General features: G+C 42.5%; 1 protein-coding gene across 1 annotated transcript in view; it reads right to left on the reverse strand.

Moving 5' to 3' along the window:
- Nucleotides 1–27,756, reverse strand: part of LOC126183546 (uncharacterized) — a 905,020-nt gene that overhangs the window by 433,537 nt on the left and 443,727 nt on the right. The window contains exon 4 of the mRNA XM_049925619.1: nucleotides 13,169–13,233. Within this exon, the coding sequence (XP_049781576.1) occupies nucleotides 13,169–13,233 (65 nt within the window). The remainder of the gene's footprint in view (nucleotides 1–13,168; nucleotides 13,234–27,756) is intronic.

Consider the following 27,756-nt stretch of genomic DNA (forward strand, 5'->3'; position numbering starts at 1 on the left):
CCTTAGGTTAGTTAGGTTTAAGTAGTTCTAAGTTCTAGGGGACTGACGACCTCAGAAGTTAAGTCCCATAGGGCTCAGAGCCGTTTGAACCAGGGAATGGCAATTGAATCTCAATGTAGACAAGTGTAATGTGCTGTGAATACATAGAAAGAAAGATCCCTTATCATTTAGCTACAATATAGCAGGTCAGCAACTGGAAGCAGTTAATTCCATAAATTATCTAGAAGCAGGGCATTAGGAGTGATTTAAACTGGAATGATCATATAAAGTTGATCGTCGGTAAAGCAGGTGCCAGACTGAGATTCATTGGAAGAATCCTAAGGAAATGCAATCCGAAAACAAAGGAAGTAGGTTACAGTAGGCTTGTTCGCCCACTGCTTGAATACTGCTCAGCAGTGTGGGATCCGTACCAGATAGGGTTGATAGAAGAGAGAGAGAAGATTCAACGGAGAGCAGCGCGCTTCGTTACAGGATCGTTTAGTAATCGAGAAAGCGTTACGGAGATGATAGATAAACTCCAGTGGAAGACTCTGCAGGAGAGACGCTCGTCCGCAGCTCGTGGTCGTGCGGTAGCGTTCTCGTTTCCCGGGTTCGATTCCCGGCGGGGTCAGGGATTTTCTCTGCCTCGTGATGACTGGGTGTTGTGTGATGTCCTTAGATTAGTTAGGTTTAAGTAGTTCTAAGTTCTAGGGGACTAATGACCATGGATGTTAAGTCCCATAGTGCTCAGACCCAAGGAGAGACGCTCAGTAGCTCGGTACGGGCTTTTGTCGAAGTTTCGAGAACACACGTTCACCGAGGAGTCAAGCAGTATATTGCTCCCTCCTACGTATATCTCGCGAAGAGACCATGAGGATAAAATCAGAGAGATTAGAGCCCACACAGAGGCATACCGACAATCCTTTTTCCACGAACAATACGAGACTGGAATAGAAGGGAGAACCGATAGAGGTACTCAAAGTACCCTCCGCTACACACCGTCAGGTGGCTTGCAGAGTATGGATGTAGATGTAGATGTAGATGTAGATGTAGAAGACCAAAATTTCTTAGGATTTTCTGCCAAGTCAGTACATAGAACTTTACTTTCGAATTCATTGAACGCCTCTCGCATGGCCCTCCTCATCTGAAAGTTTAATCTGCCGATGGTGTGTATGTGTACCAAGCTACATTGACATCCAAGCACGTCTTCTGGGTGCTTCGCTAGTTTGCCTGTCAGTGTAGGAAGCACAGAGATAGCCGGGGTAGAACATAGCGGGGCAGCGGAACGAGCGCCAGCCGCAGTGGATTCCAAAGAGCTGCGGCTTCATTAGCGCGCGGAGTGGGACACGAGCAATAACACGCGGCCGCTGCCGCCGACTACCGCAGTCGCAGCGGCCTTCTTCGGCGCAGGTGAGGCCGGGGCACCGGGCCTTTAATTTTAATATAAACCGGCGAGCGGCGGCGGGGGCGGTGCCGGTCGCAACTTTCAATTAATATAAATTAGCGGCGGCGGGCTGGCACGGCGCGGCGTGGGCCAAGTGTCGGCCCGAGACTCCAGAAGCCGCAAGCTGCGATCAATAGCTGAAGCCAGGCCCGCGGCCCGCGTGCCCACACAACGCGGCCTCCTTCCGGCACGGCTTTTACTGTTTTCCTCTGATGACGGTCTTATCGCGACTCGTTACAGGAGAGCTTAGACCAAAAAATATTCCCAGCAGCTAGTAGAGAACGAACTTTCTGACGACGACCCGCCTGCATCAAACATTCTCGGTTTACTGGCCGCGTCACATCTGGATAACCTCTCCAGCTTCCGACGAAATCCTCATCGTCGTCTTCAGGAATAACCGACTGCCGTGCGTGTGTGTTTTTTTTCTTATTTTTCCCTTTATTGTTACTTCGGTTCCCCACGAGGGGGCGTGATGGCAGCGGATAAAACGGGCTCTTCAGCGAAAGGTTACACAAATTGTAAATAGGTTTTAAAATACAGCCGGCCGGAGTGGCCGAGCGGTTCTAGGCGCTACAGTCTGGAACAGCGCGACCGTTACGGTCGCAGGTTCGAATCCTGCCTCGGGCATGGATGTGTGTAATGTTCTTAGGTTAGTTAGGTTTAAGTAGTTCTATGTTCTAGGGGACTGATGACTTCAGAGGTTAAGTCCTATAGTGCTCAGAGCCAGCCATTTTTAAAATACAAATGAAAAACACAATATCTTGTACGTTCCACAAGATTAATTTTTTTAGTTAATTAGTTTATGGCTTACAAGACCATCAGCAGACTTTTCCTGATTATCGTCATCAATGCAGTTTCAATACTTGCAAACAACATTGGAAAAGTTCCTGGCAGGTTAAAGCCGTATGCTGGACTGTGACTCGAACTCGGAACCTTTGCCTTTCACGGGCAAGTACTCTACCGGCTGAGTTACCCAAGCACGACTCGCTACCCGTCCTCACAGCTTTACTTCCGTCAGTACTTCACCTCCTACCTCCCAAACTCAAGAGAAGTTCTTCAGCATACTTTGCAAGAGTACCATTCGTGGAAGAAAGGATGTTAGGGAGTTTCCAAAACTACTTTTAGAAGAAATGATGTTAGAGAGACATGGCTTAGCCACAGTCTAGGGTATGTTTCCAGAATGAAATCTTCACTTCGCAATATCCTTTATTCCAGTAGCAGTCTTGCAAGTTTCGCACGAGCACTTCTCTAAAGTCTGGTTCAAATGGCTCTGAGCACTAAGAGACTTGACATCTGAGGTCATCAGTCTCCTAGAACTTACAACTACTTAAACCGAACTAAACTAAAGACACCACACACATCCATGCCCGAGGCAGGATTCGAACCTGCAACCGTAGCAGTCGCGTGGTTCCGGACTCAAGCGCCTAGAACCGCTCGGCCACCGCGGCAGACTCTAAAGTCTGGAAGGAAGGAGATTAGGTACCGGCGGAAGTAAAGCTGCGAGAAGGGGTCGAGAACCGTGCTTGGGTAGCTCAGTCGGTAGAGCACTTGCCCCTGAAAGGCAAATGTCCCGAGTTCGAGTCATGGCCCGACACACAGTTTTAATCTGCCTGGCAATTTCATGTCAGCGATCACTCCGCTGCAAGACAAAAATTTCATTCTTGAAACATTGGAAAAGATGTTACTCGTCTAGATTGAGGTACGGAGACAATGAAAAACACCTTTGACAATGCAGTGCTAATGTAATTAAAAAGTTAAAATGTGAACAATAAATGAATATAGGGAGAAAACCAGGAAAAAGGCTTCAGAGTAATAGCGGACGTCCCAGGACTTCATTATTGACCACGGTACTGATACGATCCGGAGTATCATAACTTCTAGTATTAAAGGCGACAGCATCAACACGCTACAGTTTCTTAGGAATCTGTAACACGCCTACCAGCCACCGAACTGATGGGATGTTTAAATAACGTTATTCATTGTTACTGCCAGAGGAAAACAAAATGAGTTAAATACTACTTCAGTCAGGTAACTGGATGATATTTTACAATGCCCTCGTCACACATCCTCAGCCACGCTCAACATATCTTTTCAATGAATGTCTGTAGTACTAGTTGAATAGTGAAGAAAGTAGTACGCCGCGGGGAAAGAGCCGGTAAACATGAAGTAAGAAGCTACCTTCAAGAAGCAGAATCAAAAATTTTATTTATTGATTAAACTTATAACCGTCACGGTAATTAGAAACAGAACACTAGCTCGGATAGGTGAAAAATCTAAATCTGCGTCGCCAAACGGGGATCTGAACCACGCACTTCCAGAATGCGAGTCCAGCATTTTCAGCACTGCTTCACATCGCTCTTTAGTAAGTTGGCAAAAGCCTAAATCTATTAGACACAAACGCAGTAGTTAAAAGATTTCTAGAAACTTAAAATACGCCATTCACATACTGTACGATCAGTTAAAAAATTATTCCTTGTATGCAACTAAACGCGAAGCTATTGGCTATATGCCGTGCGTAGTTGAGTTCAGTTGCTGCCTCTGATAGCATTGTCGTCGAAGGATACTACATAATTTTAGAAAAAAAAGAAGGTTCATTTACGCGTCGCTACTGAGCAGATCTTGCAAACTGTAATTAAAACAGTAATTGATTGCAAACGCATTTCATCGTCCAAAGATTAATACATTTGTCATGTAATTAATAATACACGAATTGATGGGATTAGGCGAGAGCTAATTGCTACTATAATCACAACAGTTACTTAATTTCCCCGAATCTGGTTTTCAAGCTGGATGAGACAGCGGGAAAGGAAAACTAATAAGCGGAATATGTATGATATATTTCGTTTCTTCAAATCATATGCATGACGTGTGCAATAAAAATGGAATATATTAAGTGGCAAATGCAATTTGCGTCGATAACGAACTGGTAAACCAATATGTGACATGTTCAGTCGACTGATCCGCCGCTAAATAATTAGATATAACAGAATGTTTCCCTCACTCCAGCACCTACGAGCAAATCCTGATACGGATTTTGATCCAGTCTTTATTAGTGGCAATAGCACAGTGAGGTATTGGGAAAGGGTGGTGGGAGTGCGACAACCCCTCTCCAGCTGAAAGGTGATGCTGTACAGCTATTCTTGCCCTATATGAAATGTCGACGAATCGTTGGCAACCAGGATTGTCAGCATTCAAAAACAGGAAAAGCCAATCCGAGTCTTCGCTTTCAGCATGCATTGATCGCCCTCGGCATAGAAGGTCTTCGCAACAGCTAATGCAATTGTTCAGAACATAAGTCCAGGAAAACGAAATAATGTCGGGTACACCGTCAGCAGCAAGAAGTAAGAATACGTTCGACGTTTTCTATAATGCTCTGAGAAAGCATGAGAGCCAGATTCTCAGATACTTGAGAACGTCTCTGAGATCATTTGGTGAACTGCTGAACGAGTTGAGATTATCCATTCATGACCAGGAAGAAAATTTCAGTTGTTGCTCATATGGGTGACTGTAAGGTAACAAGTAACAATGTAACACTTAGAGCTACACGACTGAGTGCCCTGTACGGGGATTTGTTAGCTGATCTTTTTATGCATAAGAGTAAAACACAGATGCAGAAGATTACAACATAAACTCGTTTCATTTCATTTTTTCTCATTGATTTCACTTTAATTAGTTGTATTTTAAGTTTAATGTTGTTAAAAAGCATATTATTCAGTAGGTGTCGTTAGTTGTAGTACGGATTTATCAAATCTGCTGGAAAGAAGCGAAACAGCGAAGATTATTTCAAGAAATATATTATTATAAAACAGCGAAATAATGGTAATAATTATTCCACGTAAAAAATAATCACACAGATATTTTAAGCTGAGTTACGCAAAGATTACAGATATTTGCATGTCTGTTGAATAAAAGTTGCATCTAAATAAAAACCATTGCTTACCTAGTTCCCTTTTTACTTCATCATCCAGTTGTTCACCCGCAAAGATATTAACTATTTCCTCCCACTCTTTCTACGCCTATCGATCTGAATATTCAAAGCGAGAGACGTCCCATATCACCATATAACGGCGAAGAAGCGCTTTTTATGAAACGTCATGTTGTGAAAACAGCTCATAAGCAATATGACCCCCCGCCCCCCACACTAGTTGCCTCACTCCTCGATAGAAGGGGCTGTTCGCTTATGTTGAATCACTGTCGCATTTTTTCAAGAGCCGTTAGTACAAATTTCGTTAAAAACGAATGCGAAATTTTCTCAAAAAATCTATAAATCCCAGACAAAACGGTAATTCATACGATTGTTCAGCCCCATAGTTGCGTTCACGACTTGAAAACGGTACGGACTTACAACAGCCAACCTTTTTCCTATAACTTATTATAATGTGTATTTTTCATTTTGCAGTAATTGTGATCGGTTTATAGTTTACTAGGAGATCCTTTTCTATTTGTCTTTAAGACTCTTAAAACTGAAATAAACGCATAAAAATGGGCAAGAAGACCATCGTTGTGGTTGTGTACGCTCGAATGAAACACACCGCCGCAGCGCTCTGGCGTGGACTGTAAACAGTTTGTTTGCCTCAAATGACAGAAAACGATGAAGTATGGAAACGATGAACTGATCAATATGGTTTTCATTTAGAATCAAGAAGCCTTAGGTGGTAGCCGCACTGTCTTAGGCGCCTTGACGCGGTTCGCGCGGCTCCCCCCGTCGGAAGTTCGTGTCCTCCCTCGGGCATGGATGTGTATGTTGTCCTTAGTGTAAGTTAGTTTAAGTTAGATTAAGTAGTGTATAAGTCTAGGGACCGATGACCTCAGAAGTTTGGTCCCACAGGAAGGTACTACAAATTTTCAATTTTCAAATACGATCAGGGAGATCAGAATTCTGGTGCTCCTGTTGCTGTCTGTATGTATACTGCGTGTTGTCCTGGCAGACGACATCCCACTGCAAGTAACACGTCGTTTGAGAGAGACAGGTCGCTATGCACATCTGATGGTCAGATCAGTCCATGGCGAGCAGCTAATCTCTGGGTACTAGTATTCGGCAGCGTTCCACAGAATGCAGAAGCGCCTCCTGGATCTGCCAGGCGTCGTCGCGGTCCCCCAGCATTGACTATCGCAGGTGCATCTCCCAAATGAAGAGTTAGCGACCCAAATGTTCTTGGAGTGGGATGTCGTCTGCCAGGAAGACGTGCAGCATGTGAACGAGCAGCGGCAGCTGCAGGATTTTGACCTTTCTTATCGTAAATCAAAGCCATATAGGTCAATTCGTCCTTTCCATAATTCGTAGTCTTCTACCAACCACAACAACTGATTGTAAGCAGGCCTCTGTGGCCGAGCGGTTCTAGGCGCTTCAGTCCGGAACCGCGCTGCTGCTACGGTCGCAGGTTCGAATCCTGCCTCGGGCATGGATGTGTGTGATGTCCTTAGGTTAGCTAGGTTTAAGTAGTTCTAAGTCCTTGGAGACTGATGACCTCAGACGTTAAGTCTTATAGTGCTTAGAGCTTAGTTCTTTGAACTGACTGTATGTTTTCAATCCATGCGGCGCAGTGGTTTCTTCGTGCACACACTACCACGAAGTTGCCTCATAAACAAAGCTTTTCCGGCAATAAGTTGCAATAGCACTTTTAGTTTCTTCTCTTTTTTTTTTGTTAGTATGAATTCCACTAGCAATCTTTGAAGTCAACAATTACTGGTCACCCTGTATGGTGAGATACTATCAAAACGGACAATTATTAATGAAAACGAGACCGTTCTAAAGCACAGTAGGTACACCACATGCCACTGAAGATCATACTTAAAAAATAATACGAAACGCATGTGGCAAGACAAATTATATTTATTCAGTTGCACACAGACCTGACCTCAAAATCACTAACGTAAATGTAACTCACAAATTAGATATTTTGAAAAGTTTAAGAGTGATCTGTCACCCAGAAGATGAGTAGCCGGTACCCAAGGCTATGAACTCTGCCGTAACAAGGTCGTGGCGTGTGACATTATACACCATAAAAAAAAAAAAAATTGCTTCACCTCGGTTCCGAGAGTTCCGGAACCCGTACAGAAAATTGGAATAGAGATAAACATAAACATCATTTCCGCATCTTTTGGTTCAAAAATAGTTCAAATGGCTCTGAGCACTATGGGACTTAACTGCTGTGGTCATTAGTCCTCTAGAACTTAGAACTACTTAAACCTAACTAACCTAAAGACGCCACACACATCCATGCCCGAGGCAGGATTCGATCCTGCGACCGTAGCGGTCGCGCGGCTCCAGACTGTAGCGCCTAGAACCGCTCGGCCACTCCGGCCTGGCCGCATCTTTTATTGCTCATGAAAACCACACATTGCACGTTCTACCACCATAAAGCGAGACCTTCAGATGTGATGGTCCAGATTGCTGTACACACCGGTACCTCTAAAACCCAGTAGCAAGTCCTCTTGCATTGATGCATGCCTGTATTCGGCGTGGCATACTATCCACAAATTCGTCAAGCACTGATAGTCCAGATTGTCCCAGTCCTTAACGGCAATTCGGCGTAGATCCCTCAGAGTGGTTGGTGGGTCACGTCATCCATAAACAGCCCTTTTCAATCTGTCCCAGGCATGTTCGATAGGGTTCATGTCTGCAGAACATGCTGGCCACTCTGGTCGAGTGGTGTCGTTATCCTGAAGGAAGTCATTCACAAGATGTACACGATGGGGGTGCGAAATGTCGTCCATGAAGACGAATGCCTCGTCAATATGCTGCTGATATGGTTGCACTATCGGCCGGAGGATGGCATTCACGTATCGTACAACCGCTACGGCGCCTTCCATGACCACCAGCGGCGTACGTCGGCCCCACATACTGCCACACCAAAACATCAGGGAACCTCCACCTTACTGCACTCGTTGGACAGTATGCCTTAGGCGTTCAGCCTGACTGGGGTGCCTCCAAACACGTCTCCAATGATTGTCTGGTTGAAGGCATACACGACACTCATCGGTCAAAACAACGTGATGCCGATGGCTCAAATGGCTCTGAGCACTATGCGACTTAACTTCTGAGGTCATCAGTCGCCTAGAACTTAGAACTAATTAAACCTAACTAACCTAAGGACATCACACATATCCATTCCAGAGGCAGGATTCGAACCTGCGACCGTAGCGGTCGCTCGGCTCCAGACTGTAGCGCCGAGAACCGCACAGCCACTCCGGCCGGCCGTGATGCCAATCCTGAACGGTCCATTCGGCATGTTGTTGGGCCCACCTATATCGCGCTGCATGGTGTCGTGGTTGCAAAGATGGACCTCACTGTGGGCGTCGGGAGTGAATCTGCACATCATGCATCCTACTGCGCACAGTTTCAGTCGTAACACGACGTCCTATGGCCGCACGAAAAGCATTATTCAACATAGTGGCGTTGGTGTCAGGGTTCCTCCGAGCCATAATCCGTACGTAGCGGTCATCCACTACAGTAGTAGCCCTTGGACAGCCTGAGCGAGGCATGTAATCGACTCTTTCTGTCTCTATTTATCTCCTCCATGTCCGAACAACATCGCTTTGGTTCACTCCGAAAATGGTTCAAATGGCTCTGAGCACTATGGGACTTAACATCTGAGGTCATCCGTACCCTAGAACGTAGTACTACTTAAACCTAACTAACCTAAGGACATCACACACAGCCATGCCCGAGGTAGGATTCGATCCTGCGACCGTAGCAGCAGCGCGGTTCCGGACTGCAGTGCCTAGTACCGCTCGGCCACAGTGGCTAGCTGTACCTCCTTCCTGGTGGAACTGAGTACCGAGCGAGGTGGCGCAGTGGTTGGCACACTGGACTCGCATTCGGGAGGAGAACTGTTCAAACCCGTCTCCGGCCATCCTGATTTAGATTTTCCGTGATTTCCCTAAATCGTTTCAGGCAAATGCCGGGATGGTTTCTTTGAAAGGGCACGGCCGGTTTCCTTCCCTATCCTTCCCTAATCCCAGCTGATGCTCCGTATCTAATGACCTCGTTGTGGACTGGACGTAAACACATCTCCTCCTCCTCCACTGGAACTGATTGGCTGTCGGACCGTCTAATAGGCGCTGCTCATGTATGGTAGTTTACATCCTTCGGCGGGTTTAGTGACATCTCTGAACAGTCAAAGGGACTGTTTCTGTGATACAATATCCACAGTCAATGCCTAGCTTCAGGAGTTTTTTGATGTGTGTATATGCTCAAACAGGTGTAGAAGAGAACAACTACAATCTTTATTTTGCTTCCATATTATTTCTTGAAATGTAGGTGAAACAGGCTGATCTGTTGAGGAAACTGTGCAGCAGCTTGAAGTTTCCACACTCTTTCCGTAACCATATAATTTAACTGCAGTATTTTGAACACAAAATTACACACAGTAAAATGGGTAACGAAAACGGAAGAAGTAACGGTTCATTTATTCTGAGATATGGCTTTATGGTCTTCCTTTCCCCCTTCTCATTTGGTTACTTTAATTTTGAAAATGCTGAAGAGAAATAGGAGAGGACTTTCGGTCTACCATACAACCAATCATCATTACTATAAAATCAAAAATTAAAAAATAGACTTGAAACACGCAAATAAACAAGTTGGTTTTAGAAGCGAGTGTAGCACAATGCACTGTTTGCAAGTCGGGAAAGAAACTGAGGAAATGAACAATGACAATGAAGTAACACACTGAGATTCATAGATTTTGATAAGGCTTTTCACTCAGTTTCTACGTAACCTGTACTAACAGCCACAGAGAAACAGGGCAGTGATTCAGTTTAGGTTAGTATACTGAAAAAGATATTCCCCAATCTGATTTTCTCCATTATAAGAGGGTTTTTTTTTCTTTGAAAGCCTGCGACTGGGAAAACAATGGGTTTGTTTATAAGTAACTTTCTGCTATCACTCACGATTATCTTTTATTATATTTTACACAACGCGTTTCGGAAAATGATTCCCAAATTATAGTGTGTATTTCTTTGTATTATGCCATTTTTTGATGTTTTCGATGTGTGAGGTTCTGATTTTTTTTATTGACTTTACTGCAGTATATAAAAAACCTCAATTTTTCGTTGGTTATTGATTTTTATATGTAGTTAGTGGGGAAATTTGAAAGAGGCTGTACTACAGTCTTCTTATGGTCCATTTGTGCATAGTCTCACACATGTAAAACATCACTCACAACTGTCACTGCACAGTACACATCGAAATAACTTACATAAATATACAGTTACAAAGATGCTTTTAGATGTGGTTGACAGAGGTAATGTCACAAGTCCTTGTATGGAAGGTATTCATCTGAACAATGTGTATTACAATTTTCTTACATCTATTTTACAATAGTATTTGTATGTATTTTTATGTTACTACTTTTATTCGAGCATATTGTCGAAGCTTCTGAAGAAATTCACCAATTCACTTTCAAGTTTTTCATTTTTCTTCGTGTGCTTCGACAATGTACTTAAAAAAGGTAGTAGCACATAGAAATAAACACTATTGTTAAACAGATATAAGCAAATTGTACTCCAGATTGTTAAGATAAATACCTTCTGTGCAAAAACATATCTGTGGTGGACCTTTAACATACTCTCTGTCAACTACATCTTTGTAACTGTTTGCTTTTGTAAGTTATTTCGATGTGTACTGTGCACTGACAGTTGTGAGTAATTTTTAACATGTGTGAGACGCTGCACAAATGGACCATGAGAAAACTGTAACTACAAGTTCTTCCAAATTTCTCTACAAAATGCATATAAAAATCGATAACCAACAAAAAATTGCACGTTTTTTATGTGTTGGAGTAAAGCCACAAAACAAAGCAGAACCCCACACATCGTAAACAGAACCAAATATGTCATAACACTGAGAAACACACACTTGAAAATGGGAATCATTTTCCGAAACGAATCGTATAAAACGTAATGAAGAAAGATCGTGACTGGTAGCAGAAAGATATTTATAAACAAACCCATCATATTCCCCAGTGCTGCAGCTTCCACTAGACAGCATCAGAAAAGAATGGACTTTCAAATTGAAAGAGGATACAGACAATGAGATTTCATATTACCCAAACAATTCCACAGGAAAGTGGCAATTTGGTTCTGAGTTGAAGACAGTGCGCGATAACTTTGTTGAGGTGCCGCACTAATCTGCATTGTGGTCAGAGGTTGAGGGAATAGTTTCGTTGTTATTTTGATAGCGTCATGAATCAAATCAGAACTTTTCTTTCAGTGGGTTCATTATTTCCCACAATACGATCACCCTGATATCCATTTAACTGCGTCACAGGTGCTCGCTTATGCAGCCCAAACTTATGTTCACGACTCTGACATAAGGGGAACAAACCGAGTGCATAATATTTCTTGCAGGTCGATTTTATGGTGCATGTATGGTACTGGTGTGTTGCTAGTCTGAGGAAATTATAGAAAAAAAGGACGTGAAAATAAGGTATAGAGCTAAATAAACTTACAATATGTGCTGCTATTTGGAACAAAACTTTTACCGAAATTCTGCAGGAAAAAAAAAGTTCAATTATGTCTGAATACCTAAGGGACCAAACTGCTTTGGTCATCGGTCCCTAGACTTACGCACTACTTAAAGTAGCTTAAACTAACTTATGCTACGAACAACACACACACCCATGCCTGAGGGAGGACTCGAACCTCCAGCGGAAGGGGCCGCGCAGTCCGTGACATGATGCCTTAAACCCTGCGGCCACTCCGCGCGGAACTGTAGGAATTTTCGACACATTGACCTGGAGTGATTTTTGAGCACTATAACGGCTGAAACTGTATTTCATAAACCATCGTTCCAAAACAGTATTTTTTTCGCTTAGCACGGTAGTCCCTGTTAATGCATAAATCGTCTGTGAACCCTTATTGGTGGCCGCCAACGCATCGCTGATCGAATTAGATTTACTGCCTTTAACACAGGCTATAATTGGAACAAGTTTGTGTAAAATATTTACAGATGGATGTAACAAGGAATCCCATGTCTCAATAGAGGTCAAACAGTCATCATCAGCTGAAATGAAATTAACAACATAATTAAGCTTACAGCTCTGCTTCATCAATGTGCGTAGCTCTCGAAATTAATTGACCTGATGTAATAAAATATTTAAAAACTGATACCACCCCCCCTGCCCCTCTGATATATTCGGTGGAAACCCACTGCCAAGAGCGTGCCTACGCTGCCGCACTCAGCATTTCAAAAAAAAAAGTTCAAATGGCTCTGATCACTATGGGACTTAACATCTATGGTCATAAGTCCCCTAGAACTTAGAACTACTTAAACCTAACTAACCTAAGAACATCACACAACACCCAGTCATCACGAGGCAGAGAAAATCCCTGACCCCGCCGGGAATCGAACCCGGGAACCCGGGCGCGGGAAGCCAGAACGCTACCGCACGACCACGAGCTGCGGACACTCAGCATTTCGCGCGCGCACATATACACATACAGATGCACACAAAAGAATACGCATTTTTTTTTGTGTTGAGGTTTAACATCGCAACTGTCAGACGGCTGTTCTACACCCTTCTACTCTCAGTTCGAGTGAAGCGTTCTGAGATGTGTAGAATGCTAAAAGAGACAAAGGCCTCGACCCGTTGCATGTTAGAATACACAGAGTGGTTGCTGAAAAGCCGCGATCCGCCGCCGACTGGGGCTGAGGGCATCTCCACGAAGAGGCAAGTGTGGCGTGAGGTCAAGAAGAAAATAAACCGAGATACTGTGTCGGTGCTAAGAATAAGAGATACTCACTCTCCTTGTACTGCAGAACGTTGTGGTGCTTTTCGTGAATGACTACGCAGCGGAAACAGCCTTTCCTGGAACAAAAGGAAAAAAAAGTGTGAGACACTCCGTTCAACCTTAAAATTTGTGGATAGACAGGGCAGTACAGAGAAAAATATGCTACATTCGAGACAAACACTGAGCTGTTTACATATTTCATAGATCATTTGTACAATGTATGTCGAAATGATGTGCAACAACCAATTTACATGCTTCATATATATGATTTGTTTATTACTATTGCTACACGGTGGCTATTTAGAGATTGCTAAATACTACACTGGCTTCATATTAATAAGAATGAAATTTGTTAATACTGTTGACGTAAGCAGTGATACACTTAAATTTATATTTTGCCTTTTTTAGTTACACACGATACCAGTTGTAACTAAAATTCATTTATCGAACAGGAGTTCTCCAGAAGAAAGGTTAGGCTAGTTTTTTTTTTTTGCCTTTCCGCCTGTTAAACACATTACGATATTCGGCAAATGATCGAAAAATTTTGGCTCCACACTGATCTAATTTCTGAGCTACTGACGGGTTTAGTAATGAGGAATAAAACTCATTTTTTCTTGTAGTGTTGTACCTGTGGACTGCCATGTGGTTCTCAAATTTTTGATAGAGTGTTTCTGAAGAATATCGCCGTTTGGAAAGGCATTAGTCATGAAGCAGTGCAAATCGTTGACAATAATATTAACGCAGTGCCTGCTATTACTTCTGCGTGTCCCATGGAAGCCCAGGTGATTGTCTCCATAGCATAATACTGCCCTAATTGGCCAGTGTCCGAGGCACGGTGCGTGTTTCGAGTAGCCGTTCGCTTGGATTGGACACGAACATCAGGCTGGCTTGACAAGAAATATGATTCATCCTATCAGCAAACACATTTCCATTGATCAATGATCCATTCTGTATGGTCCTGGGCTCTGCAGTCGTAACTGACGACGTCGCTGAGTTAATGGGAAAACTTAGGGGTAGTCTGCTGTTGAGTCCCGTGTTCGAAAATGTGCGTTGAACGGTGTGCTCCGAAAAACATGTATCTGCAGTAGCATTGCCCTCTCTCGTCAAATCTGTGACGGATCGCTGTGTATCCTGCTTTACAGATCAGCAAGCCTACGACATCCACGTTCACTTTGTCGCTTACTCGACGACAGTAGCACGCAATCAGCCAATCGACTTCATCATATTCGAGATACTGGTTCCCAGGCACCGTGCCACAAAAACTTATCCTTTGTCCACGTCGATTATGTCAGTGGATTTCCCAATTTGCTGGCCGAATTGTCACTAGAGTGAATTCCCAGTCGTCTCTGCTCCACGTATGTCAGGTGTCACACAATTCCTATTATACGTTTCTATGGGTTGTGGAGGGGACTTCAGAGATAAAATTTTTATACGGAATCCATGGCCGGAAATGTACCGTTTGGATATAAAACAAATTTTAAGAGTAGATCACTTTTGTATCTCCCGCTTCACGGTACAGTACACAATGACGATGTTAAGCTATAGTCTTACAACAGCCTTTTATGTCAGAAATAAATAAATTAATATTGTAGTGCGTCCACAATTTTGACTTTTTCATTTATAATTGTGAAGTTACTACGCCACGCAACGGCGGAAGAATGAATCTATATCACGAACGATAGTATAATGAAAATCAAATACATACGCGAAAATAATGGCTCATTTTGCATCCTGTGATATTTATATTCAAGCAGTTAGTATTGTGGGATAAAGGAATCAATGTTGGAAATGAACAGTCAAGGTAGTGTGAGATCTAGAGTGAACAATGCGTAACTCTCGTATTTGTAAAATGTTTATGCTTTTGCATCGACGTTCGCGGCGTCACACAAAAATAGCTCACAATCGTTTGTGATTTGTCCACGATGAATTTTCTTCTGTGGGACTACACAACGTCACTGATGTATAAAAGCCCAGCAAATACTGAACAGTAACAAGTTAGTAGGATTCTAGCATCCTGTCTGATTCTACAACAGATAACACCGATAGCTGAGAATCCGACATAATTTTATGTGGCGTTGTAATGCATGCGCTGCAATTAGTGGGCGTTGCTGTGAACAGCTGTTGTGAGCTGAAGTTAGTATTAGAAGGAGTAAAATGTCGATATCAATAAAGAACTAAATATTCATTTTCGACCATTATTTAATTATTTATTTATTTGTATATTTATTTATTCATTTGCCTCACTTGGTAAGACTGGGTAATTCAAAAGCTAACCAGACGTTCTTCGCGAGATCATCATTATAATTCTGCTCTTTACTCTTTCTTTGAAGACTTCGCCTTTCAACCATTCCCACAGGTAAAAATCTAAGGGAGTAAGTTCCGCGGACTTCGGTGGCCAAAAAACGTGACCATGTCTTACGATCCATCTTCCGATGAGTGATAGGTTTAGATGGTTAGGTGATGTGCCACCTTACCACGAGAATGTACACGGAGGCCTCGTTGTACTGGAAACCATACCCAATAACATTGGAGGCTCGTTTTCAGAACAGTCTAGGTAACAGGGCCCTGTGTGCGGTAACACAACAGGCCCAATACACTGATTGCCTACCATGCCGCACCAAACATTTACAGAGAAGCGTTCTGGAAAACTTGGCTCTACGAAGGAATGTGGGGTTTTGTCGGATCAGTAATTACCGTTACAACTGAAAGTGGCTTCTTCAGTAAACACAGTTAGAGGGATCGGACCTTGCCCCTTGAGATTTTTGCCTGTGGATATAGCTGAAAGGCGAAGTCTACACAGAAAAAGTAAACATAAGAGACAAATTGGTCCTTAGGATTACGAATAGTGCTGTCTCAGTAAGACAACACCAAAACGACCTCAGAATAGCTACACGTGGTGTTGTCAACAGAATTAAATTGGTTCAAAATGGTTCAAATGGCTCTGAGCACTATGGGGCTTCACTTCTTAGGTCATCTGTCCCCTAGAACTTAGAACTACTTAAACCTAACTAACCTAAAGACATCACACACATCCATGCCCGAGGCAGGATTCGAACCTACGACCGTAGCGGTCAACAGAATTAAAAAGTGCATTTAACCCAGAGGTGAAATTTATAAATTCATTCATTTACCTTTATTTAACAACTTTTACGGGCACTTGTTTGGTCTACATTTTAACCGCTGTATCTCTGTAATGAAGAAAAGCTGAACACCTGTTCCATGGAACGCTAATACGAATTAGCTTATACTGCCACCTCCTATAATATTTACAGTTCCTCTTGAAACACGTTGTATGATTATAATAAAAATCGTAATAATAATAATAATAATAATAATAATAATAATAATAAACCCATGAACAGTATCGAATATATGAAATTATTATATAATTAATTATATTAATTGTGTTGAGCAACTTATTTATTAGGTTCTACTCAAATGTAACGAAATTTCACGGAAATGTAAGGCAGCAATCCAGAAGGAATCAAATGTAGAGAAGAAGTTGATCAGTAAGATTAGCAGATGAGATGGCAGGAAGAAAATGGAAATTGGTAAGGATGAAAAAGACGTGGGCGGTTTATAATGTGACAGATACTGGTTCACATTTAGAGAGAAGAAAAACTGATCGGCTACGCCGAGACGGAATCTACGCCAATGATAATAAAGTAAAATTTAATCCCCTATTGAACGGAGATTGTTTTGAATAAGACGCAAGCTACAGGGTAGCTTGTTTCAGAATTTTATGGCTGCATGGAGCGAGAGATTACGAGATATTCAGCATTATGCAAAAGTTCAGCCAAGATGCTGCGAGTGGTGATAGGTATAGAGGAGACGGGTGACCAAGAAAGAGATTCAGAGGGTAACTGGTAGGTTTTCTACCGGTATGTTCGATCAACACGTGAGTGTTACGGAGATGCTTCGTGAACTCAAGTGGAAATTACTTGGTTCAAATGGCTCTGAGCACTGTGGGACAACATCTGAGGTCATCAGTCCCCTAGACTTAGAACTACTTAAACCTTACTAACCTAAGGACATCACACACATCCACGTCCGAGGCAGGATTCGAACCTGCGACCGTAGCAGTCGCGCGGTTCCGGACTGAAGCGCCTAGAACCGCTCGGCTACCGTCAAGTGGAAATCCCAGGAGGGAAAATGACGTTCTTTTCGCGAAACAGCAGTGAGAAAATTTAGAGAACTGGCATTTGATGTTCACTGCAGAACCATTCTGTTGCAGCCAACGTAAATTGCGAGGAAGAACCATAAAGATAAGACAAATTAGTCCTCATGCCGAAGCAAAAAGACAGTCGTTTCCCCTCGCTGTATTTGCGAGTGGAATAGGAAAGAAAATGATTAGTAGCGGTACGCCATGCACCAATGGTGGCTTGCGGGGTATGTATGTAGATGTAAATGTATATGTAGATGTAAATGAAGACAACAGAGCGAATCGTCATTCCGGTCGTAGCCACACTAACAGCACAGAAGATTGACGTGATGAAACGACCGAATATCACATGCCGTACGCAACCGTTTGACAGGACTAAGGCCTGGACTAGTTTTTTTTTTTTTTTTTTTTTTTAGTTTCAGCTGGAAATATTTTTCGAAATTTTTAGATTGCGTGTAATCAAAAGAGGAGTTAAGAAATAAATTTTGTGTACTACCAAAATTTAAGAGTAGATTCTCGGGCTGTTATGGGTAATAGTATTCAGTCATAATACAGTGAGTGGTCCGTTGTGAGCAAAATAGTGCTCATAGCTCGTTTAAAAGAGTATTAACTTTTCCTGGTATGGTCTCTGTTCATCTTTATCCCGAAAAAATCAAGTTCGGTAATAGCATTTCACACTCAAGGCGTCTCTGCTTTCTACAGAACTGAGATAAGGCAATGAATAGTTGTGCAGACAGGCGCTGGTCGAAAGAGTATTGGCTAAAGAGTTACGGGATACTACTCACGCCCTAGAAATGACGCATATTAAGTCGGAATCAGTTCACGTACACCATCGCTACCGCTATTACGTTCGCCTGCAGCACTTCGTCGACAACTCTCAAAATTGAGGTAGCAAACTTCGTAAGTGTGTAAGCACTTCCAGGTGCCACCACAAGTGTCAAAATACGACGAACACTTTAAACGCATCAGCCACTGCATAGAGTCACAAGTTATGTCAACAATGGAAGAAAGAAGATACTTGAGAAGTAATGAGAAATTTTTTCGGGTACCAGATAACTGCCACTGAGTTTTAGTGATAGAAAAATTATTATTTAACACAAATAAAGAAAAATTCACGGTATTTTAGTGACCATCGATGAGACTAAAAACTGATTTTATGGTAGGGTCGCCACTTGTTCTCACGAAGCTAAAAGGATCCTCACTGAAGTTCTCCCACCAGAGAGAAATCGTTGCCAGCGCCGGAGACAGAACACGAATCCTTCACATTGCAGCACGATGGATTAACCGCTGGTTTTGGATGTGGGTGCATACTGACGATACTGCGAAATGCAAAATGTAATAGGTAATCGAATAAAACGCATTGTGAATAAAACAGAGATTTTCCCGCAAGTAAATACTATACAAGGCAAAAACATGTATGTAAACAGAAAATTATGTCCATGTAGTATGAAATGGGAGAGGGAAAAAGCTGTGAGGCCATGTTACAGATATGACAGCCAATTTGTAAGCCGCCATCGTAGATGCAACTCGTAATTTGCAAATGGAAAGACAGTCATGTAATATACGGAACAGACAGACCACTGGAATATTTTCATCAGAATAGTCAGAACGGGAAATCAACTATACTTACTGGTAATAAATGATGATTTCACTCTGTTATTTTACAGCAACCAGTAGCACTACGAGTACATCATAGACTCTACGATTTTACGCGAGGCTCAACTTACAGATTTAGGTACCTATAACAACAGACGCGAATATTACAGGGTTTGTGATGATGACGATGATGATGTGTATATTGTGGGGCGCTCAACTACGCGGTTATCGGCGCCCGTACAAATTCCCAATCTTTTCTCAGTCCAGTCTTGCCACTTGCATGAATGATGATGAAATGATGAGGACAACACCAACACCCAGTCATCTCGAGGCAGTGAAAATCCCTGACCCCGCTGGGAATCGAACCCGGGACCCCGTGCTCGGAAAGCGAGAACGCGACCGCGAGACCACGAGCTGCGGACTACAGGGTCTAAGCAATTAAACTACGAACCTAAAAAGTACATAATTGCCATGTGATGCTCGTGAGTTTGGAGCCGTGATTTGAAACTGCTTAGGTTTAATTGTGTTAGGTAGATATTTTCATACAATGCCATCCGACTGAAGGTGTAATTATTCTAAAGACGCTATTGTCCATTGACAATTTTCCGTGGGGAAACAAATATTTGCTGCATCTTCTGGGTCATGGATGAAATATCAAAGCGTTAAAATCGGTTTGGGAATCTGTAACTGTTACCATACGAAATAAGGAAACATACGAAATGAGTGACAACATCCGCACTCAAAGGGTAAGCAGTTGTGTCATAAAACTCGTACACCGAGACGTAATTGTAGTAGCAGAGATAAAGTTACCTATAGCTATAATGAAACTGCAGGGGCCAAATAACATGGTTGTGAATGGGACTATAAATTTGTCGTATCAGTCTACATGATAGCTGCATGTAGGTGTGACAGCTGTAATAAAGTTGTAGTTCTGAGTAGGGTGTTTAATAATAATAAACTGTTATAGCATCCGACGCACTTTGGAGCTAAAGCTCTACTGTTGAGAACTACAATTCATGTTTTCTAATTAACATCTCTGCCAGTTTAGCTCCTATGATCAAACTCATCGAGACAGTTATTAATATTGTGAGTTTACTGTTTCAGACGAAATTTAATGTAAAACTAATTTTCGAATAAACTTTTGATGTTTATCTTCATTCTGCCACTGAATATTTGCCATCTACATCATTGCGAAACCTCCTTTAGGGATATACACTTTTCGGAATTTGACATTTTCGATACGTACTGCAAGTCTCAGGTGACTGCTTACAACTTGTTACTTCCAATACCACGTAGTTTGTTTCTCCATTTATGGATTCTATTAAGAAACAACGTTCAGATTATTTTTATTCATGCTTACATTTATACTGAAATAAATACTGTAGACGGCGTGACAAGGCAATTTGAATGTAAATATCGTAACTTCACATTCACAACTATTTTTTACATTAAATTTCAGCAGATGTTGTATCCGTGTAAAATTAACAGCTATATTGTTACGTTTAAAGCTAGATGGAAAACTGAAGCAGATGTAAAGCTGGAAACTAGAAAAATAGCTCTTGAAAATGGAGTATGAGCTCCGAACCGTCTCGGATGTTAAAAGAATAATAAACAGACTGACCGGAGACGTTATCCTAACCTAAGAGTTACATTCACGATAAGTCCGCCGACAAATATGGTAGTTAAGAACGTAAAGCTATAGCTACCTACCAAGGTTTATTAATTATTATTTTGAATAACAAAAAATATCTTTCACTTTTCCATGTTCTCTGTCCTTTTCTCTCTCTCATATATATATATATATATATATATATATATATATATATATATATATATATATATATATAGGGTGAGTCACCTAACGTTACTGCTGGATATATTTCGTAAACCACATCAAATACTGACGAACGTGAGGAGAGGGGCTAGTGTAATTGTTTAATACAAACCATACAAAAATGCACGGAAGTATGTTTTTTAACAGAAACCTACGTTTTTTAAAATGGAACCCCGTTAGTTTTGTTAGCACATCTGAACATATAAACAAATACGTAATCAGTGCCGTTTGTTGGAGTGTAAAATGTTAATTACATCCGGAGATATTGTAACCTGAAGTTGACGCTTGAGTACCACTCCACCGCTGTTCGATCGTGTGTATCGGAGAGCACCGAATTACGTAGGGATCCAAAGGGAACGGTGATGGACCTTAGGTACAGAAGAGACTGGAACAGCACATTACGTCCACATGCTAACACCTTTTTATTGGTCTTTTTCACTGATGCACATGTACATTACCATGAGGGGTGAGGTACACGTACACACGTGGTTTCCGTTTTCAATTACGGAGTGGAATAGAGTGTGTCCCGACATGTCAGGCCAATAGATGTTCAATGCGGTGGCCATCATTTGCTGCACACAGTTGCAATCTCTGGCGTAATGAATGTCGTACACGCCGCAGTACATCTGGTGTAATGTCGCCGCAGGCTGCCACAATACGTTGTTTCATATCCTCTGGGGTTGTAGGCACATCACGGTACACATTCTCCTTTAACGTACACCACAGAAAGAAGTCCAGAGGTGTAAGATCAGGAGAACGGGCTGGACAATTTATGCGTCCTCCACGTCCTATGAAACGCCCGTCAAACATCCTGTCAAGAGTCAGCCTAGTGTTAATTGCGGAATGTGCACGTGCACCATCATGCTGATACCACATACGTCGACGCGTTTCCAGTGGGATATTTTCGAGCAACGTTGGCAGATCATTCTGTAGAAACGCGATGTATGTTGCAGTGCTCTCCGATACACACGATCGAACAGCGGAGGAGTGGTACTCAAGCGTCAACTTTAGGTTACAATATCTCCGAATGTAATTAACATTTTACAATGCAACAAATGGCACTGATTACGTATTTGTTTATATGTTCAGATGGGCTAACAAAACTAACGTGGTTCCATTTAAAAAACCGTAGGTTTGTGTTAAAAAACATACTTCCGTGAATTTCTGTATGGTTTGTATTAAACAATTACACTAGCCCCTCTCCTCACGTTCAGTCTGTGGAATCGGTTCGTCAGTATTTGATGTAGTTTACGAAATATATCCAGCGGTAACGTTAGGTGACTCACCCTATATATATCTTTCTGACACACACACACACACATACACACACGCTCACTTTTTTCCTCAGTCTGCAACCATTTTACAAAACTAGCCATTGATTTCTTGGGTTCTACTGTTAACAAGTTAGCTTTAGTGTTTGCAAGAAAATAATAAATGAGAACACAGTTTCCTCTGAAAAAATAGTCATATGAAACAAAGTGTGGCAAAGAGGTTTCCGTTTCAGTAGTGAAATATCAGCGTGTCCTTCATGATTTACATCGATTCAGTCTTGTTGGGGGCCATAGTTCATATTAAGGGCCTACCTTACATTATTCAGGCATTAGCGTTATTCCTTCGCCATGATCACAAGTTTGTCTTAAAGAACGGTGATTTAAACAGTGGTTCGGAGAAGTGCACTTTACGTTTTGAATTCGCCAATTGGGTGATTTTTTCCAAACAATAACATTTAGAAGGACGGTAAGGAAACAATACGAAAAGCCTTTATTGGTGCCTTTGTATTGGAACCAGCAGCTTGTCCCAGGAGGCGACATAGGTAGCCGGGAGAAATATGGATGCGCGACGACGTTGCAATTTTTCTTCACGGAAGAAAAATATGGCCACAATTTCCGCCTGTGGGCGGAACGCTGCTTGCAAGAAAATCTACTGCTTGTCAACAGCATGGCAGGATCTTCTGGGAGTCTTCCGCTACCAACGTTCAGTATGACGTCACTACCCAGTTCGTAAAAAACTACAATTCGAGGAACGTTATAATGCCGTAAGGTTTTTGAGTACTGAAAACGCAAGTAAAAAGAGAAAGAAGACCATTCCGGTAACCAACTGTAGAGCTTTATGAGAAAACTGGAGAATATGAAGCTGGACAACCGGAACGGGATTTGAATATTGTTCCTCCCGGAGACGAATGAAATCTCTTAAACTATTTCTACATATATCAAAGAAATAACAATCAGAAATATGAGTTCCGACACATTGTCTTTCATCTTATTCATAGCGGAAAATACAGACTGAAAACTTCTAAAAAAATGGCATATAAACAGTACTAATTCGAACAGTACTAATTCATTTTCAAGGATTCTATCACATTTGTATTAATAACATCATTATTAATTATATTATGTTTAATTAATATTTATGGAGCACAAATCTGATGAACGGTAATGGTAGGGATTAATAAAGGGATTTACATATTTTACTAATTTAGTTGTTGGTAGCTGTTTCATAATTCATTTTACCATACACCCACAGTACCGTGGTACCAAGACGTCGCCAACTGAAATATTGGCTTGATTTTCAAGTTTACCTGAGCACTGCTAGAGGACGTTAACGGTAGTGATTCATTGCGCCAGGCTGAGAAATGTGGCGCAGTAGCAACACTGTGAATTCAAATTCGGGATGACAACGGTTCAAATTCCCGTACAAGCATCCATATTCAGTTTTTAAGTATTTTTTCTTAAATTTATAAAATACTAAGATAGTTTCAGACTTAGAGAAAGCTTTTGACAATGTTGACTGGAATACTCTCTTTCAAATTCTAAAGGTGGCAGGGGTAAAATACAGGGAACGAAAGGCTATTTACAATTTGTACAGAAACCAGATGGCAGTTACAAGAGTCGAGGGACATGAAAGGGAAGCAGTGGTTGGAAAGGGAGTGAGACAGGGTTGTAGCCTCTCCCCCGATGTTATTCAATCTGAGACAGGGTTGTAGCCTCTCCCCCGATGTTATTCAATCTGTATATTGAGCAAGCAGTAAAGGAAACAAAAGAAAAGTTCGGAGTAGGTATTAAAATCCATGGAGAAGAAATAAAAACTTGGAGGTTCGCCGATTACACTGTAATTCTGTCAGAGACAGCAAAGGACTTGGAAGAGCAGTTGAACGGAATGGACAGTGTCTTGAAAGGAGGATATAAGTTGAACATCAACAACAACAAAAAAAAAACTAAAAAAAGAGGATAATGGAATGTAGCCGAATTAAGTCGGGTGATGCTGAGGGAATTAGAATACGAAATGAGACACATAAGGTAATAAAGGAGTTTTGCTATTTGGGGAGCAAAATAACTGATGATGGTCGAAGTAGAGAGGGTATAAAATGTAGACTAGCAATGGCAAGGAAAGCGTTTCTGAAGAAAAGGAATTTGTTAACATCGAGTATAGATTTAAGTGTCAGGAAGTCGTTTCTGAAAGTATTTGTATGGAGTGTAGGCATGTATGGAAGTGAAACGTGGACGATAAATAGTTCGGACAAGAAGAGAATAGAAGCTTTCGAAATGTGGTGCTACAGAAGAATGCTGAAGATTAGATGGGTGGATCACATAACTAATGAGGAGGTACTGAATAGAATTGGGGAGAAGAGGAGTTTGTGAAAAAACTTGACTAGAAGAAGGGACCGGTTGGTAGGACATGTTCTGAGGCATCAAGGGATCACAAATTTAGCATTGGAGGGCAACGTGGAAGTTAAAAATTGTAGAGGGAGACAAAGAGATGAATACACTAAGCAGATTCAGAAGGATGTAGGTTGCAGTACGTACTGGGAGATGATGAAGCTTGCACAGGATAGAGTAGCATGGGGAGCTGCATCAAACTAGTCTCAGGACTGAAGACCACAACAACAACAACAACAACAACAACAACAACGATAGTTTCTTCTGAAGGGCATGGATGATTTATTTCTCCATCAATCCCCAGACGCAGCATCCGCTCTGTCCCTAATAATCCCGTCGTCGCTTGGAAGACAAACACTAATTTCCTTTGTTCCATTCGTGAATGGTGCGTGTGAATAGTGACAGTCGGTTACACTTCCGAATGAAACTAAACTTCTCCTAGTTTACTGCTATGGTCATTTCGCAAGAAATCTGGCCTGGAGTACGAGCGACTGGAGTACAGTTGTCTTTAGTGATGAGCCTGGCTTCGAACTGAGCCCGATGACCAACGAAGGCTTGTCTGGAGACGAGCCGGACACCGGCGAGATACAAAAATGGTTCAAATGTCTCTGAGCACTATGGGACTTAACATCTGAGGTCATCAGTCCCTTAGAACTTAGAACTACTTAAACCTAACTAACCTAAGGATATTACACACATCTATGCCCGAGGCAGGATTCGAACCTGCGACCGTAGCAGCAGCGCGGTTCCGGACTCAAGCGCCTAGAACCGCTCGGCCACAGCGGCCGGCCCGGCGAGATACCTGCCTTACTGTCGCCCGCCATAGGGCCCAACAACGAGGAGTGATTGTCTGGGGTCCCATTTATTTTTGTAGCAGGTCTTCATTGGGTGTAATCCGCGGCATTCTTACAGCACAACGGTGCATGGACGATATTCTACGGTTCGTTTTGTTGCCCTTCATGGAAAGCCATCCTGGACTTCCATTTCAGCAAACTAACGCCCGACTGCACACGGCGAGATCTTCTACTGCTTGTCTTAATACTTGGCCAGCGAGGCCACATCTCTCCCCAACGGAAAACGTTTGGAGCAATACGGGCAAAGTCCTCCAACCAGTTCCGGATTTTGAAGATATAACGTGTCATACCCTCAGGAGGACACCCAACTGCTTTATCAATCAATGACAGGACGAATAATTGCTCACATAAGGGGCAGAGGAGGACTGACTTTTTCAGTTTGTGAACCTTATTCTCTTGAATGAATAATTCCGTTTCTCTCAAATTGTAATCATTTGTTTGTTTGTATATGTATATTACATCTACCGATTTCCGTCCCATTTGGATAATTTCTTCGTGATGTGTCGTTGTTTTTGTCTTAGAGTGCATTTGGGAGGACGTGGTATGTGTCCTGACTCATTTTGAAACCTAATTTCTCGGAATTTTAACGATAAACTACTGTGTTTTATGACGAACGATATTTTTAACACGTCGAGACCAACGTGATTGCCATGTTTGTTGAAATCATTTTCACTCCGGACGCAATCTCGTTCGTATTTATACTGAGGTGATAAAGTCATGGGGTAGCGATATGCACGTATACGGATGGCGGTAGAATCGCTTAGCATTGGCTGAGCTGTCATTCGTACTCGGGCGATTCATATGAAAATGTGGCCCACGTGATTATGGCCACGCTTTGGGAATTAACAGACTTTGAACCCGGATGGGTAGTTGAAGCTAGAAGCATGGGACATTCCATTACGGAAATCGTTAGGAAATTCAGTATTCCGAGATCCACATTGTGAAGAGAAGGCCGACAAATTTCAATATTCCGAAATCTACAGTGTCAAAAGTGTGCCGAGAGTACAAAATTTCAAGCATTATCTCTCACTACGGACGAGGCAGTGGCCGGCGGCCTTAGCTTAACGACCGAACGCAGCGCCGTTTATCAGTGCTAATAGACAAGCTACACTGCGTGAAATGACCCCATAAATCAATGTGCGAAGTAAGATGAACGTATTCCTCTGGACACTGCGGCGAAATGAATGGCCTTAATGCGGTGTGGTAGCAGATGACCGACGCGCGTGCCTTTGCTAACTGCACGATATCGCCTGCAGCGCCTCTCCTGGGCTCGTGACCATATCGGTTGCACCCTAAACTAATGGAAAACCATGGCCGGGTCAGATGAGTCCAGATTGCAGTTGGTAAGAGCCGATGATAGGTGGTGAAGACGATGTTGATGATTTTGGTTTGTGGGGCGCTCAACGACGCGGTTATCAGCGCCCGTACAAATTCCCAATTTTTCACCGTCCAGACTCGCCATTTTCCCGAATGATGATGAAATGATCAGGACAACACAAACACCCAGTCCACGGGCGGAGAAAATCCCCGACCCGGTCAGGAATCGAACCCGGGACCCCGTGAAGCAGACGCAGCAACGATAACCACTAGACCACGAGTTGTCGATGCCGATGACAGAGTTCGAGTGTGGCACATACTCCACGATGCCACAGACCCAAATTGTCAACATGCACTGTGCAAGCTGGTGGTGGCTCCATAATGGTGTGGGCTGTGTTCACACGTAATGGACCAGGCCCATCTGACGCAACTGAACCGATCATTGACTGGAAATGGTTATGTTCGACTGCTCAGAGAACATCCGCAGCCATTCACGGACTTCACATTCCCAAACAACGGTGGAATTTTTATAGATGACAATGTCACTGGGCCATAATTGTTCGTGACTTGTTTGAATAACATTCTGGACAATTTGTGTGAATGATGTGGTCACCAAGATTGCCTGACATGAATCTCATCCATCATTTATGGGACATAATGGAGAGATCAGTTCGTGCACAAAATTCTGCAGCGACACACTTTCAAAAATATGGACGACTATAGAGGTAGCATGGCTCAATATTTCTGCAGGGGAATTCCAACAACTTGCGGAACTGATGTGTCGTCGAGATCGTGCACTACACTTTGCAAAGGAGGTCCGACACCATAGTAGGAGCTACGCCATGATTTTGGACAACTCTGTGTACATTCCCAGTGTCAATTATATCATTCACGAACCATTGTTTAACAGATGCTGCTTTATGACAGGGTGTAGTGCCATGCTGATATAAGCAATCCGAAGCCGGCCGATGTGGTAGAGCTGCTCTAGGCGCTTCAGTCCGGAACCGCGTTGCTGCTACGGTCGCAGGTTCGAATCCTGCCTCGGGCATGGATGTGTGTGATATCCTTGGGTTAGTTAAGTTTAAGTAGTTCTAAGTCTAGGGGACTGATGACCTCAGATGTTAAGTCCCATTGTGCTCAGAGCCGTTTGAACCATTTGAATTTTTTTAAACAATCCGAAC

This window comes from Schistocerca cancellata, chromosome 4, assembly GCF_023864275.1.
Source record: "Schistocerca cancellata isolate TAMUIC-IGC-003103 chromosome 4, iqSchCanc2.1, whole genome shotgun sequence".
NCBI lineage: Eukaryota > Metazoa > Arthropoda > Insecta > Orthoptera > Acrididae > Schistocerca > Schistocerca cancellata.